Genomic DNA, 17,184 nt, shown 5'->3' with positions numbered 1-17,184 from the left:
TGCGCTACGTACCTTTTTCTAAATATATTCCATAGAGTATTAATGCAGTTTAAATTTCATATATTCTATGTCTACATATATCTTACAGAGTGCTGCTGTATTCTTTTGTTTGTGTTTTGTGTAGTTATAGCAGCTAGTGCCTGTTCACATTTGCTATGTTTTATTTGGCGATGCAGTTTTTTGTAGTATAAATTGGAGGTATTGGCAGCCTCCTTTTCTGACTGTGTGTAAAGCCTGCCTGGATCAACAGACTCAGACGGGCTGTAATGGACAGGCTAGAGGGAAGCCAAACACCAAGCAGTACCCCCAGAACCCTGAAACCCTTTAACCCCTATACAGGGATTTGGAATTACACAGGGCCCTGGAGATTACTACCTGTGGAAGGCAGCAGTCCGATGATAGTAGTCGTCAGGCAGGGTCAAACCAGGAATAGCAGAACAGGGACAGAATAGGCAGGCAAGGATGTAATCAGGAAACGTAGCAGGGGTCAAATCCAGATCGGGCAGCGAGGTACAAAAACAGCAGGCAGAAGTGTAGTCAGAAAACATACAGAAATCAGCACACAGGAATCACAAAACAGGACAGGGCGGACCAGGAGCCAGGAAATCAGAACTATCTCTGGCAGAGGTCAGCAGACAGAAGGGGAACTAAGAAGGGTGTGGTGTCTTCCCATTGGCTGTAGCTGAACGCTGGCAACTTCAGCTGGAAGACACACGCCACCCACAGTCAGCCAGTGGTACTGCAGATCCCAAGATAACCCAGCCTAATGGATGATCGGAGCCTGCGCTCACCGGTGCTGCTGGCATTGACTCCTCTCCCATCACCAGCACCATCCACGGCAGGAACACGGCATCGCCTGGCGATCGGAGCAGAAGTCGCTGGAGCGGACTCCGGTGGTGACGTAACACTGTGCTTTTCTCCTACCAGCCCCAAGGGTGGTTTTAATTAGTACTGGGTCCTATCTGCCCACATATTTATAGACGTTTAGTCCAACGGAGGCAGAAATTACGATAGGGTCCCATCAAAGTAAGGTCACCTTGTCGCGGTTGATGAATGGGCTCACATGAATTGGCCAATTTTTGCGCTAAGTGCCTTCCTTATATATTCTATATAGCATTAATGAAGTTTATATTTCATATATTCTATGACTGCATATACCTTAGCGCTTACATAGTGCTGCTGTATGTTTTGTTTGTGTTTGGTCTAGTCATGGCAGATTTTACCTGTTCACACTTGCTATGTTCTATTTGGAAATGCTTTTTTTTTTGTCTAATTATGTATAATTTCTGCCCAAAGTAATATTTCTTGTAAAACCTGAGCCTTGCTATTCTTGATTTGACTAATACAAGATAGTCCTACATAGGGGACTGCATTTTTTAGCTCAATATGATAGGTCATAATTCAAGGATTGTTTCGTAATAGGCCACCCCTTTAAATTAAAGATGGTTGTGTGCTATGTTTGTAAAGGATGGCCAAACTTTTTTGGCTCATGTCGTTCAAAGATGTATAATCAAAGTATTGCTCATGTTGTGAAGGCCAGGAACGGAGCGGATAATTGGGCAACAAGGCACTTAATGACAGAATTCTTTACATGATACTATAAACAGGTGATTCTTTACATTTTCTTACCATTTCCATTGAGGTCAAATACCGCATCTAGATTGTCGTGCACACCATTCCATGAATCTGCAATTAGTTTAGGGAAACCGGTATCCATCTTCTGCTTAACTTCATTATACCTAAGAAAACAAGAAATGTAAAAATGATACAACTAGAACAAATATATTCAAATAAATACAATCAAAATGATCCAGTGCTCAGACTATAACCAATCCGAGAATATTTCTGTGGGAGATCCTTAAAGGGAATCTGTCAGGAGGATCAGCCCTCCTAAGCCATCTATGTGGGCATGAGGGTCATAGGAAGCGGAATAAAATGATATCTGCGATCTCAAGAATGGCTCCCGACAAATACATGTTTTTTTATGAGCTGAGACAATCTCATTGCCAGATCAACCATTAAGACTGGCACCCGTTTCAATGAAGGGCTTGGTGGAGTAAAGTGCGCCTGTCTTTCTCCCTGACCCTTCCTCCCTCTCTCTCCCTCTCTACCTCTCTATCTCCCTCTCTCTCTCCCCCTCTCCCTATCCCCTTCTCCCTCTTTCCCTCTCTTTCCCTCTCCATCTCTCCTTCTCCCTTCATCACTCCCTCTTCCCTTCTCTCTCTCCCCCTCTCTGTCTCCCTCACATTTCTTCTCTCCCTCTCTCTCCTTCTTTCTCCCTCTCCCTCACTCTCTCTCTCCCTTTCTCTATCTCTCTCTCTTTCTCTCTCTCCCCCTCCCTCTCCATCACCCTCTCTCTCTCCTTCTCTCTCCCTCCCTTTCCCTTCCTCTCTCCCCTTCTCCCTCTCCTTTCCTCACCCCCTCTCTCTCCTTCTTTCTTCCCCCCCCTCTCTGTCTCCCTCACCTTTCCTCTCTCCCGCGCTCTCCTTCTTTCTCTCTCTCCCTCTCTCTCCCTCTCCATCAACCTCTCTCTCCTTCTCTCCCCCTCCCTTTCCCTTCCTCTCTCCCCTTCTCCCTCTCCTTTCCTCTCTCCTTCTTTCTCCCTCTCCCCGTCTCTGCTTCCCTCACCTTTCCTCTCTCCCTCTCTCTCCTTCTCCCTCGCTATCTCTCCCTTTCTCTTTCTCTCTCGCACTCTCTCTCCCTCTACCTCTCTCTCCCTCTCCATCACCCTCTCGCTTTATTCTTCTCTCCTTTCTCCCTCACCTTTCCTCTCTCCCTCTCTCTCCTTCTTTCTCCCTCTCCCTCGCTCTCTCTCTCCCTTTCTCTCTGTCTTCCTCTCCCTCCCTCTCCATTACCCTCTCTCTCCTTCTCTCCCCCTCCCTTTCCCTTCCTCTCTCCCCTTCTCCCTCTCATCTTCTCTCTCCCTCTCTCCTTCTTTCTCCCTTTCCCCCTCTCTGTCTCCCTTACCTTTCCTCCCTCCCTCTCTCTCCTTCTTTCTCCCTCTCCCTCCATCTCTTCCCTCCCTTTCTCTCTCTGTCCCTCTCTTCTTCTCCATCACCCTCTCTCTCCTTCTCTCCCTCATACTCTATACCTCTCCTGTTCTCCCTCTCCCCCTCTCTCTCTCTCCCTCTCCCTCTCCTTTCCTCTATCCCTCTCTCCCCTTTCTCCCTCTCCCTCTAAGTCTCCCCTCTCCCTCTCCTTCTCTCTTTCTCTCTCTCCCTCTTTCCTACTCTCTCTCTCTTTCTTTCTCTTTCTTTCTCTCCCTCTCTCTCTCTCTTTCTCCCTCTACGTCTCCCTTTCTCTCTCCCTCACCTTTCCTCTCCCTTGCTCTCCTTCTTTCTCCCTCTCCCTCTCTCTCTCTCCCTCACCTTTCCTCTCCCTCTCTCTCCTTCTTTCTCCCTCTCCCTCTCTCCCTCCATCTCCTTTCCTCTCTCCCTCTCTGCTCCGATTTTCAACAAACTTTGTTAACATACAAACAGCACCTGAACTCTGAATTCGAACACACACTTTTTTTTTAAAAGGTCTGTGTTCGAGTTCAAGGCCTGGACACTTGCTGTTCTGTGCAAATCTCGAACTTTATAGTTTGGGTTCGTTCCTCTCTACTCATCTTATTAGTGGTGTGCACTTTTGTGGGCCTTGCCAAAAATGCTGCTCAGTAACATCTAAGGCATAAGAAACACATGTGACAAGTGTAACAGTCTCAAATCTGGTCTTCAATACTTGAGAACAATGCTCCCATAACCAATAACACTCCAGTAACCAAAATTAGTATTGCACAGAATTGTCGTCATTACCTCCAGAACTTGTCCTCGGCAAATATGTAGGTCTTTTTATTTTTGCTCCAGTTGAATGCGGCATCCACACGCTTGACATCTGATGGTAGTCCAAGGCTACTTATCTTTTTAGGGTATCCTCTTTCTAGTGCGCTTGAAGTATAAACCCAGTATTCATCACCTATTATATAAAACATACAGAACATCAAAAAGTTTTATAGTTTTTAAGGTTGAAGGTAGACTTTAGTCCATGAAGTTCAACCCGTTGCGCAACATGATGATCCAGGGGAAGGCAAAAGTTGTATGTGGATACGGTGGTATAGATATATTTTTAATATTTCAGATTGGCGGCAATCATGTAAGCGGCTCTGATTCCTGCTGCCTGATGTTTGAACATTTATTAATTGGGTTACAGGTTCCCTTTAATTTGGTGTCTACAATAGTGCTTGTGTCATTCATATTAACCAACTTCTTTATACTAAAAATATCCAACATGTCAGATGGCGTGTGTGACAAATATCTGTCCTAAGTCACCATCACAACAACGTTCGATCACAAAAAAAAAAAAAAAATTGGGATGATCAGTGACAATTAATAGACTTAAAGGGGTTTTCCACTATTTTTTAATTTTATATAACATGTAGCCCCACTGTGTTGAAAAACATCGGCTCACTGCCAGGTGCCTGTGTTTAGGGAAGGGGGAGATGGTGACCCTTGACCAGGCATACCACTGGGCTCTGGGTTCCCTCATCACCCTAGATAGGTTCTGCACCTTTGTGCTGAGCTGGATACCTGGCCCTGGCTGACCCTGATCTGGGTTATTTACCAAATGAGTTCATTTTTAAAGGGATTGACAATTTTTCAGTTATACTTGACCCTGATCTGGGCCCTAAGTTAGGAGCGGATGGGATGAGCTCTTCGTCAACCCTACTAGGCACTAAAAGACACACAAAGATAACACACAAGGGAAAACAACAAACAACTTATCTCCAGTTGACTCAGGGAGAGAAGCTGCAACAACCACCAAGATTCTCCAAATGTATGCAAGCCGCCTGCTTGCACTTGAAGACTTGATAAAGGCACATGAAATATCACCAGCACCGAGTAATAGGAAGTGACGGTATACAAAGGAACAATGGAAGTGCTGATGAAAAGCAGCTGAAAGACTGAAGAACACCACAGGGTCCTAAAGGGAAAGGGATGCAAACCAAGCAGAAATGATGGAAGGTCAGGGAGCAGTTTGAGCAGCCAAACACTGTGACCGTCTATAGTTGGACAATACAGGACTGTTTGTATCCCGTGATAGATTGGCTGCAATTGTCATGTGCCAACAATGCCAGAAGTAAGGTAGTGGGACCCCGGACAGCTGTAAGGAAGAGTGTCAAGGTATTGATATGTGTGGGCTATTTAGTATTATGATACACTCAATACATCTGTTAATTAAAATAAAATTGTGAAAAACCCCTTTAAACCTTTAGTACAGAAATGAGTAAGATGATAGCCAGCGATTCACATGATCACATCTCCGTTAATCATATGACCATCAAGACAAAACGATCACTGATCTCGGGATATTGGTATTTCCCTTGTCATGTCTTTAAACTCTTCAAGAGTTGGATATTGACTAACAGGGCCACTTAATATGGTGGTTATGGTGGTCTGCTAAAAAGAGCCACTCCTTGGCTAGGTGCTTCCCGGAGGGACTATTTTTCCGTGTCAAGACTCCTAACAGAGGCTCCATAGACTTTTTTTATTTGCATACTTCCCAGGGGGCAATGCACCTAGGATTTCACTGTGTTGAGCGCCTTTGCTGGCTGCCGGCAGTGTTTTCTCTGGCTGGTCTCCCCGAGATCAGTGATTGTTTTGTCTTGTTGGTCTACTAGGCATTGTTCCCACCTAGCCAGAATCCTACTCCACACTGATGAGGGGCAACACCCCGAAACAGCTGTCTGTGGATGGATACCTGGCCTTGGTATTTCCCTTGTCATATCTTTAAACTCGTCAAGAGTTGGGTATTGACTAAAAGGGCCACTTAATATGGTGGTTATGGTGGTCTCCTAAAAAAAGCCACTCCTTGGCTAGGTCCTTCCCGGAGGGATATCTCGCTATTTTTACGTGTCGAGACTCCTAACAGAGGCTCCATGGACTTTTTTGATTTGCAATCATATGACCATGATAGATTGTCGTCCATAGGAAGTAAACAATGAAGGATTCTATTTAACGACACAGAGCGGAGATCTTTAAAACATGGAGGAATTTGATGCGAAACTGCAGCACTTTTCATTGTACAGTGAATAAGTCTTATTTGATGGAACCGGAATCGTACATTAAAGAGGTTTTATGGAACTTTCATACTGCTGACATAGTAGCCTTAGCATAAGATATCAATAGGGTGGACCAAGTAAAGTAAATAGGAGACAGCTTGCAGTACCACTCACAGCCACTACACAGAGTATGGCGCTATGCCCTTTCTGGTGCACAGCAGCACCTTCAATCAGATGAGGGTTCTAAAAGTAACCAGAAGGGGGAGCAAGGAGAATTTTGTATGGATATCACTTTACGTGAGTCACCATAGGGGGATGCATGAAGAATGCACACTTTTAGAACAGGCTTTATGCGGCTTTGTGTAATTTTTCTCATCTGCCTTTTTTTGTCATTGGGAGTACTTCCTTTAGGCTATAAAACGGCAACCACAGTTCCTGCATTGTTCTATTACTTTCTGCATATCTGCATTCCTCATCTCTTAGGCCATGTATATTGATTGATGTTTCCATATCTTTTAACTTTTAAAGATAAGAAAGAGGGACTTTTATTTTACGCTAAACCAGTAATCTAAACCCTCCCAGATTTGTATATGTACCCACACACACAATATTCTCCTACTGAGAGCCATTAGTGTTCCTACATACAACGATAAACGTTACATGGCCCCCATAGTGCCCCCACACAAAGTATGATCCCCACATAGCACTACCCATAGACTACAATGTCTGAACAGTATATTGCCCCATGTACAGTATAATGTTGCCAAAAAGTATTTCCCGACACAGTAAAATATACCCACAGTACATTCCCCCACACACAATATGATGGCCCCATAGTATATTCACCCACACACAGTATGATATCCCCACAATACATTCCCCACACCATATAATCTCCCCACACACAGTATGATGCCCCACAGTACATTCCTCCACACGCAATATGATACCCCCACAATGCATTCCCCCACACCATATAATCTCCCCACAGTACATTCCCCCACACACAGTATGATGGATCCACAGTATATTCCACCCCATGCAGTATGATGTCCTCACAATATATTGTTACACACAGTATGATGTCCCCAGAGTATATTCCCCCAAACACACAGTATGATGTCCCCACTGTACATTCCCCCACCACACACAGTATGATGTCCCTACAGTACATTCCCTCACACAAAGTATGATGCCTCCACAGTACATTTTTCAGCACACAGTATGACGTCCCCACAGAACAATTGCCCACACACAATATGATATCCCCTCAATACTTTCCAACACAATATGATGTCCCCACAGTACATTCCCCCCCCACGAAGTATAATCTCCTCACAGTACATTCCCCCCACACACAGTATCATACCTCCACAGTACATTCTCCCACACACAGTATGATGTTCCCACAGTATATTCCCCCCATACAAAATATGATGTCCCATCAGTACATTCCCCGACACACATTATGATGTCCCCACAGTACATTCTCCCACAAGCATTCTCACATACAGTATAATGTCCCCACTTGTTGTACATTCCAATCACAAAAAGTATCATATCCCCATATTATATTTCCCCACACACAGTATCCTTTACCCACAGTACATTCTCCACAAGCAGTATGATCTAACCAAAGTATATTCACACACACAGTATGATGTCCCCACAGTACATTCACCCACACACAGTATGTCCCCATAGTAAATTCCCACACACACAGTATGATGTCCCCACAGTACATTCCCCCACACACAGTATGACGTCCCCACAGTACATTCCCCCACACACAGTATGACGTCCCCACAGTACATTCCCCTACACACAGTATGCTGTCCCCACAGTGCTTTCTCCCACACACAGTCTGATGTTCCCACATTGCATTCCCACACACAGTATGATGTCCCCACAATACATTCCCCCACACACAGTATAATCTCCTTAGTGTACATTCCCCCACACGCAGTATGATGTCCCCATAGTATATTCCCTGATATACACATAGTATAATCTCACAGTACATTCCCCCACACGCAGTATAATTAGATTGAGGGATGACGCTATTTTCAGAATCATATCCCTAATATATTAAGTTCAGTTTAAAAGTCATCTCCTTCTTGTTTCATACTTAAAAGGGTTTTTCCACGACCTTTACCCTGATGGCCTATCCTTAGAATAGGCTATCACAATCAGATCGCCAGGTGTCTGACCCCGCTGATTTAATATTGATGACTAATTGAAAGGATTGGATTGAATCCAAGGGGTGTTGTGATTTCTTGAAGTGAAACTGTCACCAGATTTATGTTTTCTGATCTGAGGTCAGCACAATATATTCACAGAAAGGCCAAATCCATAGTGCCAGTAAGGAAGTTGTACTTGTGACAATGAGCAAAAGAATGAACATTCATAGGAGCGCTGGTTCCTGATCATTACCTCTGTGTAAACATGGCAGGGATCAGTTGACAAATGAACCAAGACTCATTTGTCAGATGATCACATATTTTGTGGAAGTCTTAAATTATCATTAGTTGGCAGCACATCTGTCATGATGAGACTGCAGGTGTCACACCGGGTACGAGAGGACTCCCACCAAATGGCGCAACACAGGGGGAACAACAGGGTAGCAATATAAAGGAAGGCCCTGACGCTAGGGAGAGAGGAGTAAGGTCACCTCCTAAGCCTAATACTGACCTGTCGCTGATCCCTACACTCCCTAACATCCCTAGTTGGCACCGATCACGTGCCTAGGCCCTCACTGGGAATGAACTCACCCTAACTAATAAAGTCCAGTGACACGCTAATCTCGCAACTGCAATAAGACTACAGGAGGAAGGTAAGAGAAACAGGTGGGAAACCACACAACAAAAAGCTCCACTGCTTCTCCACTAGCAAACTCTCTGCTGCAACAGAAACAACACAACAACTACTTCAGAGATTGGCTCCTTTAAAGTGGGCAGCATAGGTATGAGCTATAGCCGGTGTAGGAGGAGTGAGGAGTGGATAATTATAGCAGAAGTGAGAGGCTGCAGTTAAATTTAAAGATACCTGTTAGATCACTGCAGGATAGAAATGAACCTTGAACCCTTCATCACCGGATGGAATTATATACACTCCAACTCAGAGTAAACGACAAGAGGGCACTCAAGTGAATCTGCAGTTAACAATACTCTGTGATGTTCTGATCCCAGATCCCCCCCAAGATCACACGAGGCTATGACACACTCATCTCTTTAAATATATAGTATATCACAAAAGTGAGTACACTCCTCACATTTTTGTAAATATTTTATTAGATCTTTTCTTGGAACAACACTGAAAATATTACAATTTAATGCAATGTACAGTATCAGTGTACAGTTTAAATAACAGTGTAAATTTGGTGTCCTCTAAACTCAACACAGATATTAATGTCTAATTTACTAGCAACAAAAGTGAGTACATCCCTAAGGGAAAATGGCCAAATTGTGCCCAAATAGCCATTTCCCTCCCTGGTATCATGTTATTCATTAGTGTTATAGGATCTCAGGTGCGAGTGAGGAGCAGGTGTGTTACATTTGGTGTTATCGCTCACACACTCTCTCATACTGGTCACTGAAGTTTTACATGTCTCCTCATGGCAAAAAATTATCTGGGCATCTGAACAAAAAATTCTTGCTCTACATAAAGATGGACGAGGCTATAAGAAGATTGCCAACACCTTGACACTGAGCTGCAGCACGCTGGTCAAGACCACCGTTCAGCGGTTTAAGAAGTGTGTGGCGGCAACAAGGTGAGGAGTAGAAAGACAAGTGTGCCCTGCCTACAGTCAAGCATGGTGGTGGGAGTGTCATAGTTTGGGGTTGCATGAGTGCTGCCCGCTGTGGGGGGGCTACAGTTCATTGAGGGAACCATAAATGCCAACATACTGAAGCAGAGCCTGATCCCCTCCCTTCATATTCCAACATGATTATAACCTCAAACACCTCTAAGACGACTACTGCCTTGCTAAAGAAACTGAGGGTAAAGGTAGTGGACTGGCCAAGCGTGTCTCCAGACCCTATGGAGCATCTGTGGGGCATTATCCTTAAATGGAAGTTGGAGGAGCACAAAGTCTCTAACATCCACCAGCTCTGTGATGTGGTTATGGAGGATGGAAGAGGATCCAGCTGCTCCTGTGAAGCTCTAGTGAACTCCATGCCCAAGAGAGTTAAGGCAGTGCTGGAAAATAATGGTGGCCAGAGAAAATATTCACACTTTGGACACAATTTGACCATTTTCACTTGGGGTGTACTCACTTTTGTTGCCTGCAGTTTAGACATTAATGGCTGTGTGTTGACTTATTTAAAGGTCAGCAAATTTACACTGTTGTACAAGCTACACACTGACACTGTACATTGTATCAAAGTTTTCCAATGAAAAGATCTAATAAAATATTTACAAAAATGTGATGGATGTACTCACTTTTGTGATAGACTGTAGTTGCCAAGATTTCAGTGGACCTTTAAGCAAATATTATCCTCAGTCCAACCCAGTACACCCATTTTTGGGCAGTGTTTACATAGCTCTCTTATAGCTCAGGTGTACCAGGAAATCTGAGATAGTTGGCAACTAAGTTCAGGGGTTGTGCTGCAAACAGTATGAAAAGGTAAAAGGACAAACGTTCGTGGTAACGAGAATTCATGTGTGTAGCACCCCTGAGACTCTCAGGGCACTACAGGGAACTGCATCCTCTTGGGGATGCAGGACCTACCCCCTGGGACCTGTAACACCAGTGACTGCAACAGCAACACACACCTAAAAATCCCAGTTGCCACTCACACCAGGGCTAGTGGGAGGGCCACCCAGTGGGCAGAGCGAACCCAGGGACTAGACCACCAGGTAGGAGGGGGGGCAGGCCAGTCTGTGAGAGAACAGGAAGCCGTCTGTCAGAATGTAGTGAGGAGAGCAGACGTGCCTCTAGCTGGGTCTGTGTAACAGTGACTCAGGGGCACGAGGAGTCAGATTGCCAGCCAGGGCAAGCAAGTACCTCTGGGCAGGAGTCAAGACCCCAGGGACGGTACGAGGGAGCCCCACTGGAATCTGGGCATGTACGGGGCACAGGGCCCTAGGTCAAGCGCAAGTTTTAGACTGTTTGGCAAATACCTGCATGGTGAGGGCTCTCCAGGGGCCTCATTGTCCTTTCAGATCCAGGGGCATCAGCAGTAAACCAGGATCGGGGTTTGGACACTTACCTCCCCGCAGGATCCGCACTACCAGTCGAACGAACAGACCGCTGTTTGACAGCGGAGGGACCCCCAAAGTTCCAAGCTTCAGGGTCTCAACTACACTGAGAGTGCCGGGGAAAGAGCAACCTGAGTCACTATCTGGCACTGGCAATACAGAGACCGGCACCAGCAAGCTGAGGGTCCATGTGAGTAGAGACTGTTAAAGTTAACTTAGTGTGGTCTCCATCATTATACACCATACATCTCCCAGGCACAGCCCTACCTGCGGAGGGCCTACCATCTCAGCTGCCACTACCACCATCCCTGGGAGTACCCACGTTGAGCAGCGGCGGTTTTCCATTCTTAACCGCAACCCGCAGGTGGCGTCACGAACATTAACTCTATTATCCTCTGTAAATACCCCCTGTTAGTAAGCGTCCCCAGGGCACGGGACCGGGCAACGGCCACCTGAAGTGGCCCGGGACCGAGTACCCCCTTCCCTGGGCGACACATCTATACATTCATGATGATTGTCACAGGTAGAATGAGCAACAAATAACTTCCTACATTTCTATTGATATTTTATCTGCCTGTGTCATTCCAAACATTGAAAGTTGTGACGAATCCATAGGATAGGTGATGACTTTCCAATTGAATCGGTTCAGACATAGGAACCCTAATGATCTTGAACATAGTGGTGTAATATTTTCAAGATGGCTTAGCTTTGTACCCAGCTGTTTCTGACAGTCTCATTCCAATTGGATAGAGTTGGATCTAGGGACTATCACGCTAGATACGGGGAGGTACCAAGCGAAAGACGAAAGGGATGGAAAACTCTGTGTATAGGCAAAGGGCAGATGGTGACCCTTGACCAAACCTACCCTGGGGTCCCTCACCACCCTAGATAGCTTCCACACCTATGCACCAAGCCAGATAACTGGCCTTAGGTATCCCTGGTGCTGGGCCCTAAATAGGGAACGGGTGGGATGAGCTCTTCATCAACCCCACTAAACACTATATACAACACAAAGAGGACACACAGGGAGAAAATCCATGAACTACTTATCCACAGATGACTCAGGCAGAAGTTCACCAAAGTTTTCAGCAATGATTCTACAGATGAGAGCAGCACCAGCACCAGTCCCAGGAAGGAAGGGGTATTTAAGCACCAAGATAATGCTGATGATCAGCAGCTGGGTGGAAGGCAAGCTCTTGCTGGGTCCAAAAGAGGGAGCGATGAATCCAGCAGGAAAGCTACCTATACCAATGAATACTGGCAGCAGGAACAATGGAAAGTCAGGGAGGATTCTGCCCAGCCAGACACTGTGGCATTCTATGGCCAGAAAACACATGACTGTCTGTCACCCGTGACACTCGTGACGGGGACTCCAAAGATCCCAAGAAAACTCCCCAGAGATAGCTCTAGCAGTCCCTTATTGAGATTGGTTGGGACCCAAAGACAATAAAAATCCAAAGAACGAGGCTGTAGTGTTCTGGAGGTAGCCAATCAGTATACCTGGCTATTTCTGGCACTCCCTTCCCAATTGGATTGGGTCAAACTCAAAGACTTCAACTGACCCTAGAACAAGGCAGTGAAATTCCGGCATTGTGGAGTGCTGTACCCGGCTATCTCTGATGGTCCCTTTACAATTGTATTAGGCCAGACCCAGGGACCCCAATAATACCGGAGATGGTGCAATGATATTCTGAAGATAGCTGAATGCTCTACAATGCTATCTCTGCAAGTCCCATAGTGAATGACTGGAGTAGTGGTTGTGCATGTTAGATCCCCTTTCTCCAGATTTGTGATGGTTTCTTGGTCCTACGGAAAGGGGATAACTTTCAATTTTGTGAATTATCTGATAAGTTCATGCTGTAGTTCTTTAAAAAAATCAAGTCTATCTCCGATTTAGAGATCTACTCAACTGCTTCTGGCATTAGTTCATTGTTATACTTGGTTCAAAAGATGATAATGGTGCCCAGTAGAACAATGTTGGGAGGACCCAGGTCTAGACTGTTCGTGCAGGCGCTTGCAACATTTAGTGGATGGTTTGTCTCATGTTAATGAATCACGCTTTGGTAATTCTGAAATACATCTGACCTCATGGCCCATGTGGAAAACATTAAAAACCTAGTCATCCAACAGACTTGTGGTTTTGTGTCGTTCTAGAAACTGACATAAAAAGACACCACTCTACACAGTTTTTCTCCGTAAGGAACATACAGTACTGCAGCAAATATGCAAATGAAAATCATTACAACATACTCAATACTAAAAAAGGCAATTGTCGAACAAACAGGGTCAAGTACATAGAACGTGGATTAGCTCCAGATGTGCCTGGTAAATGGAACATCTTCCGGGATGTCCTCAGCACATAGTCATAAACATCTACATTTACACCCCTAATGGTCAGGACTATTACTGTGTATCAGCTATTATTGAAGAAGTTATGGAGACTTACTTACAGCCAGATTTGTACTACAGTCCTCGAAAAGAGTACATTTCTTCTGCATGGCAGCTGAAAGTTGCGCCAAATTCATGAGGTGGTGCACAACCCTTAATGTATTTGGAGCATCTTACTGCAGCACTTCCTTCGTCATAACTGGCCGTCCTAATGAGTAAGTTCTCAATACACAGTATATAACAGTAATAGATTTTGATTACGGTACTTCTATTTCTCTATGGATGAAGTGAATTTATTTTTACCTGCAAAGAAAACTGTCTTCTCCTCGTGAGGATCTTCATAAACAGCATCAATTTTGTCTGGTAGCTCTGGCCAGAAAGTGGCAATTAGTAGGGGACCTGAGGGCCTGCTTCTTCGGTTTACTGACCGCCATATAAATCTTGAGAAAAACAGATGGTGATTAGAAATTTTGATGATATTTAATTTTTTAATTATTATTATTGTCTATGTGCTACACTTAACCAATTTTATGGTATTTAGTAAATTTTGGTTGCCGTTTGATCAGAACCTTTATGAAGCCCCTACAGAAAAATGTTTCTCCATGATTAATGGTGCTCCCATTTCTTAGACACTTTATCTATTTATTTATCATACAATAATATTAGTATTTATAAGGAGCCAATAGACTGTGTTGACACATGTGTCATGGCTTTGTGAGCGAAATACACTCAGTCTATGCCATTGGGACTCCAAATGAATAAGATTTTTTTAACAAGCACTTGGGAAATCAATACAACACACACGCTCTGTGGTGTACTGAAAGTTTCTGCTTTATTATCATGTGACCAGTTTATATAGTATCCCAAACAAAGAAATTACCATGCACCAATAATAGCTGCAGGGGGGTGTCTAGAAATGTGAAACCTCCCCGCCCATCAGTGTAAGCTGAACCGTATGACATCATTCAGTTATAAGACAAGATGGTCTCTATAAGAACAAAATGGCTTGTATGCTCTAACAGCTTCCATGGTCATACCCTTAATATAATGAATCTAACACTGACTAATGGACCCTATTGATAACAGAAAACTATACAGGAATCACTTTCTTATTTCTTACCTATCTTTGAAGAAAAATATCTCTCCTCTAATTTGTGAAATGCCATCAAATACAATATCTTTGGTACAGAGCTCAGGAGTAACGGGGCCCAATGTGGGTGAAGGTCCAGGTCCAGGTTCAGGTCCAGGTCCAGGCTTAGATCCTCTACCTGGAAGTTATAGGCATGATTATGAAACCACTAGCTAAACAGTAGGAGTAGGAGCAACTAAACAGTGCAAAAATTGACTGATGTGATGGATTCAGTACCAGATGAAGAAGCAAATATTGAGTAGAGTAACCTCAACAATTTCAAGTGGAATTATCATTTTCAATAGTACATGTGAAAATAATAGACTTTGTAAAACATTTTATCAGAGAAATCTTCTTCTTTCTCCTCCTGGATTAAACTTTTACTTTCAATTCAAGGGTAAGATCTTAACATGTGCAAAACAGAATTCATTATCATTCCTCCTCCTCACTCAACCCCCCCAACCGACCTATCCACCAAAGTCAATGGCTGCTCACTCTCGCCAGTCTCACGTGCTCACTGCCTGGGAATAATTCTCGACTCTGCTCTTTCGCTCAAACCAAACATCCAAGCCCTCTTCACCTCCTCCCGCCTCCAACTCAAAAATATTTCCCAGATTAATACATTCCTTTCCCATGAAACTGCAAAAACACTAGTGCATACCCTCATTATCTCCTGCCTCGACTACTGCAACCCCCTGCTCTAGGGCCTCCCTTCAAACACTCTTGCATGCCTACAATCTATTCTAAGCTATACTGCCCAACTAATCCACCTGTCCCCCCACTACTCCCCGACCTTTCCTCTCTGCCAATTCCTTCACTGGCTTCCCATTGTCCAACGACTCCAGTTCAAAACCCTAACCATGACATACAAAACCACTCGCAACCTGTCTCCTCCATACATCTGTGATCTAGTCTCCTGGTAGTTACCTGCATGAAACCTCAGATCCTCAAAAGATCTCCTTCTCTACTTCTCTCACAACTCCTCTTCCAACAATCGCATCCAAGATTTCTCCCGTGCCTCCCCCATACACTCGAACTCTCTACCCCAACACAATCAGACTCTCATCTACCTTGAAAAACTTCAGAACCTGAAGACCCACCTCTTCCAACAAGCCTACAACCTGCAGTAACCCTCAGTCCTCCCCAGCACCGCATGACCATCTCTACCCTCACCTATTGTATCCTCACACATCCCCTGTAGACTGTGAGCCCTCATGGGCTGGGTCCTCTCTCCTCCTGTACCTGTCTGTGCCTTGTTTTGTTTATGATTATTGTACCCCTATTCACAAAGAAAGTGCCATGGAATAAATGGCGCTATAATAATAAATAATAATAATCTGTATTCAGTGTAGACAGATTTTCATATTACTGAAATTGAAGATGGCAGTTGAATCCCATAATGTTTTTTGGAGAGAGTAGAGGGGCAGAGGAGGAGGAGGAGCCGGAGGAGGTAGAAACAGACAATCTACTGCAAGTTTTCCTAAAATGACAGTTACATTTCAAACTTTAACTGTCGTTTCAGGAGAACTTGCAGCAGAATGTTTATTTCTGCCTCCAACTCCTCCTACTCTCTCCTCCTCCTTCCATAGAATCTTATAAACACTAATTGTCATTTCCTGTCTTAGTATTGTGAAAATCTATATTCACAGAAGACAGATTTTACAAGTGAATTGAGAATATTTAAAATATCCAGGAGGAAAAAGAATCAGATTTTTCTGATAAGATACTGTATATTCCAAAGTTTCATATCTTGACATGTATTATTGATTTATGGGGAAAGAAAAAGGCGATAATTGCTCAGATAACCAGGATGACCTCTCCTTGGTCATCCTCAATTGTAAATAACCAATTGTGCCAATGGTGATGACGTGAGCTGCTCACTATGGGTTGGCTGGGCTATATAACCCTAATGTCATGATAGCCCTGAAAATATAGGTTAACCATCCATTGGATTTAGCAGTATTATAGCCAATTGAATGTCATATAAATTTGTCGGTACTAACTGCTGAAGTTTGACGCAAGTGTAAAGAAGAACACTACCAACATTAAAGGGATTTTCCAATTAATATGTTTATAGGACACTGGTTAGTGGGGATCTGGCTGCTGGGATCCCACCAAATCCCAAAAATTGGCCTTTTTTTTCTTGACTTCCAATGTAGAGTAGCCCATACGTGGACAGTCACCCTATTGAAATGAATAGGAGTTAAATACCATATTGACCGTACTCTATTATGTCTTTGTCAAGCTAACACTAGGGGGGCGCAGGGACTCAGGTACAAAGAGATCTCATGAGTGCAGTTAGACAGAAGCCCACTAGAAGTCGCTAACACAATAGCGGGGTTAGTCAATCCGTCAAGGTCAATGCCAGGGTGTCACATCTGTACCGAGAAGAAAACTATCCAAAGTCAAAGAACAGAGCCGAGGTTGGATA

At 44.2% G+C, this 17,184-nt stretch overlaps 1 protein-coding gene across 1 annotated transcript in view; it reads right to left on the bottom strand.

Moving 5' to 3' along the window:
* The window catches only part of MMP2 (matrix metallopeptidase 2), a 50,414-nt gene that overhangs the window by 10,116 nt on the left and 23,114 nt on the right, over positions 1–17,184 (bottom strand). Inside the window, exons 9-12 of the mRNA XM_075325772.1 lie at positions 14,745–14,892; positions 13,928–14,064; positions 3,795–3,954; positions 1,630–1,739 (exon numbers count right to left, since the gene is read on the bottom strand). Coding sequence (XP_075181887.1) covers positions 1,630–1,739; positions 3,795–3,954; positions 13,928–14,064; positions 14,745–14,892 — 555 coding nt within the window. The remainder of the gene's footprint in view (positions 1–1,629; positions 1,740–3,794; positions 3,955–13,927; positions 14,065–14,744; positions 14,893–17,184) is intronic.

Source organism: Anomaloglossus baeobatrachus, chromosome 10 (genome assembly GCF_048569485.1).
Source record: "Anomaloglossus baeobatrachus isolate aAnoBae1 chromosome 10, aAnoBae1.hap1, whole genome shotgun sequence".
NCBI classification, from domain to species: domain Eukaryota; kingdom Metazoa; phylum Chordata; class Amphibia; order Anura; family Aromobatidae; genus Anomaloglossus; species Anomaloglossus baeobatrachus.
Note: the sequence above shows the minus strand (reverse complement) of the source record. Positions and strands in the feature narration are given on the sequence as shown.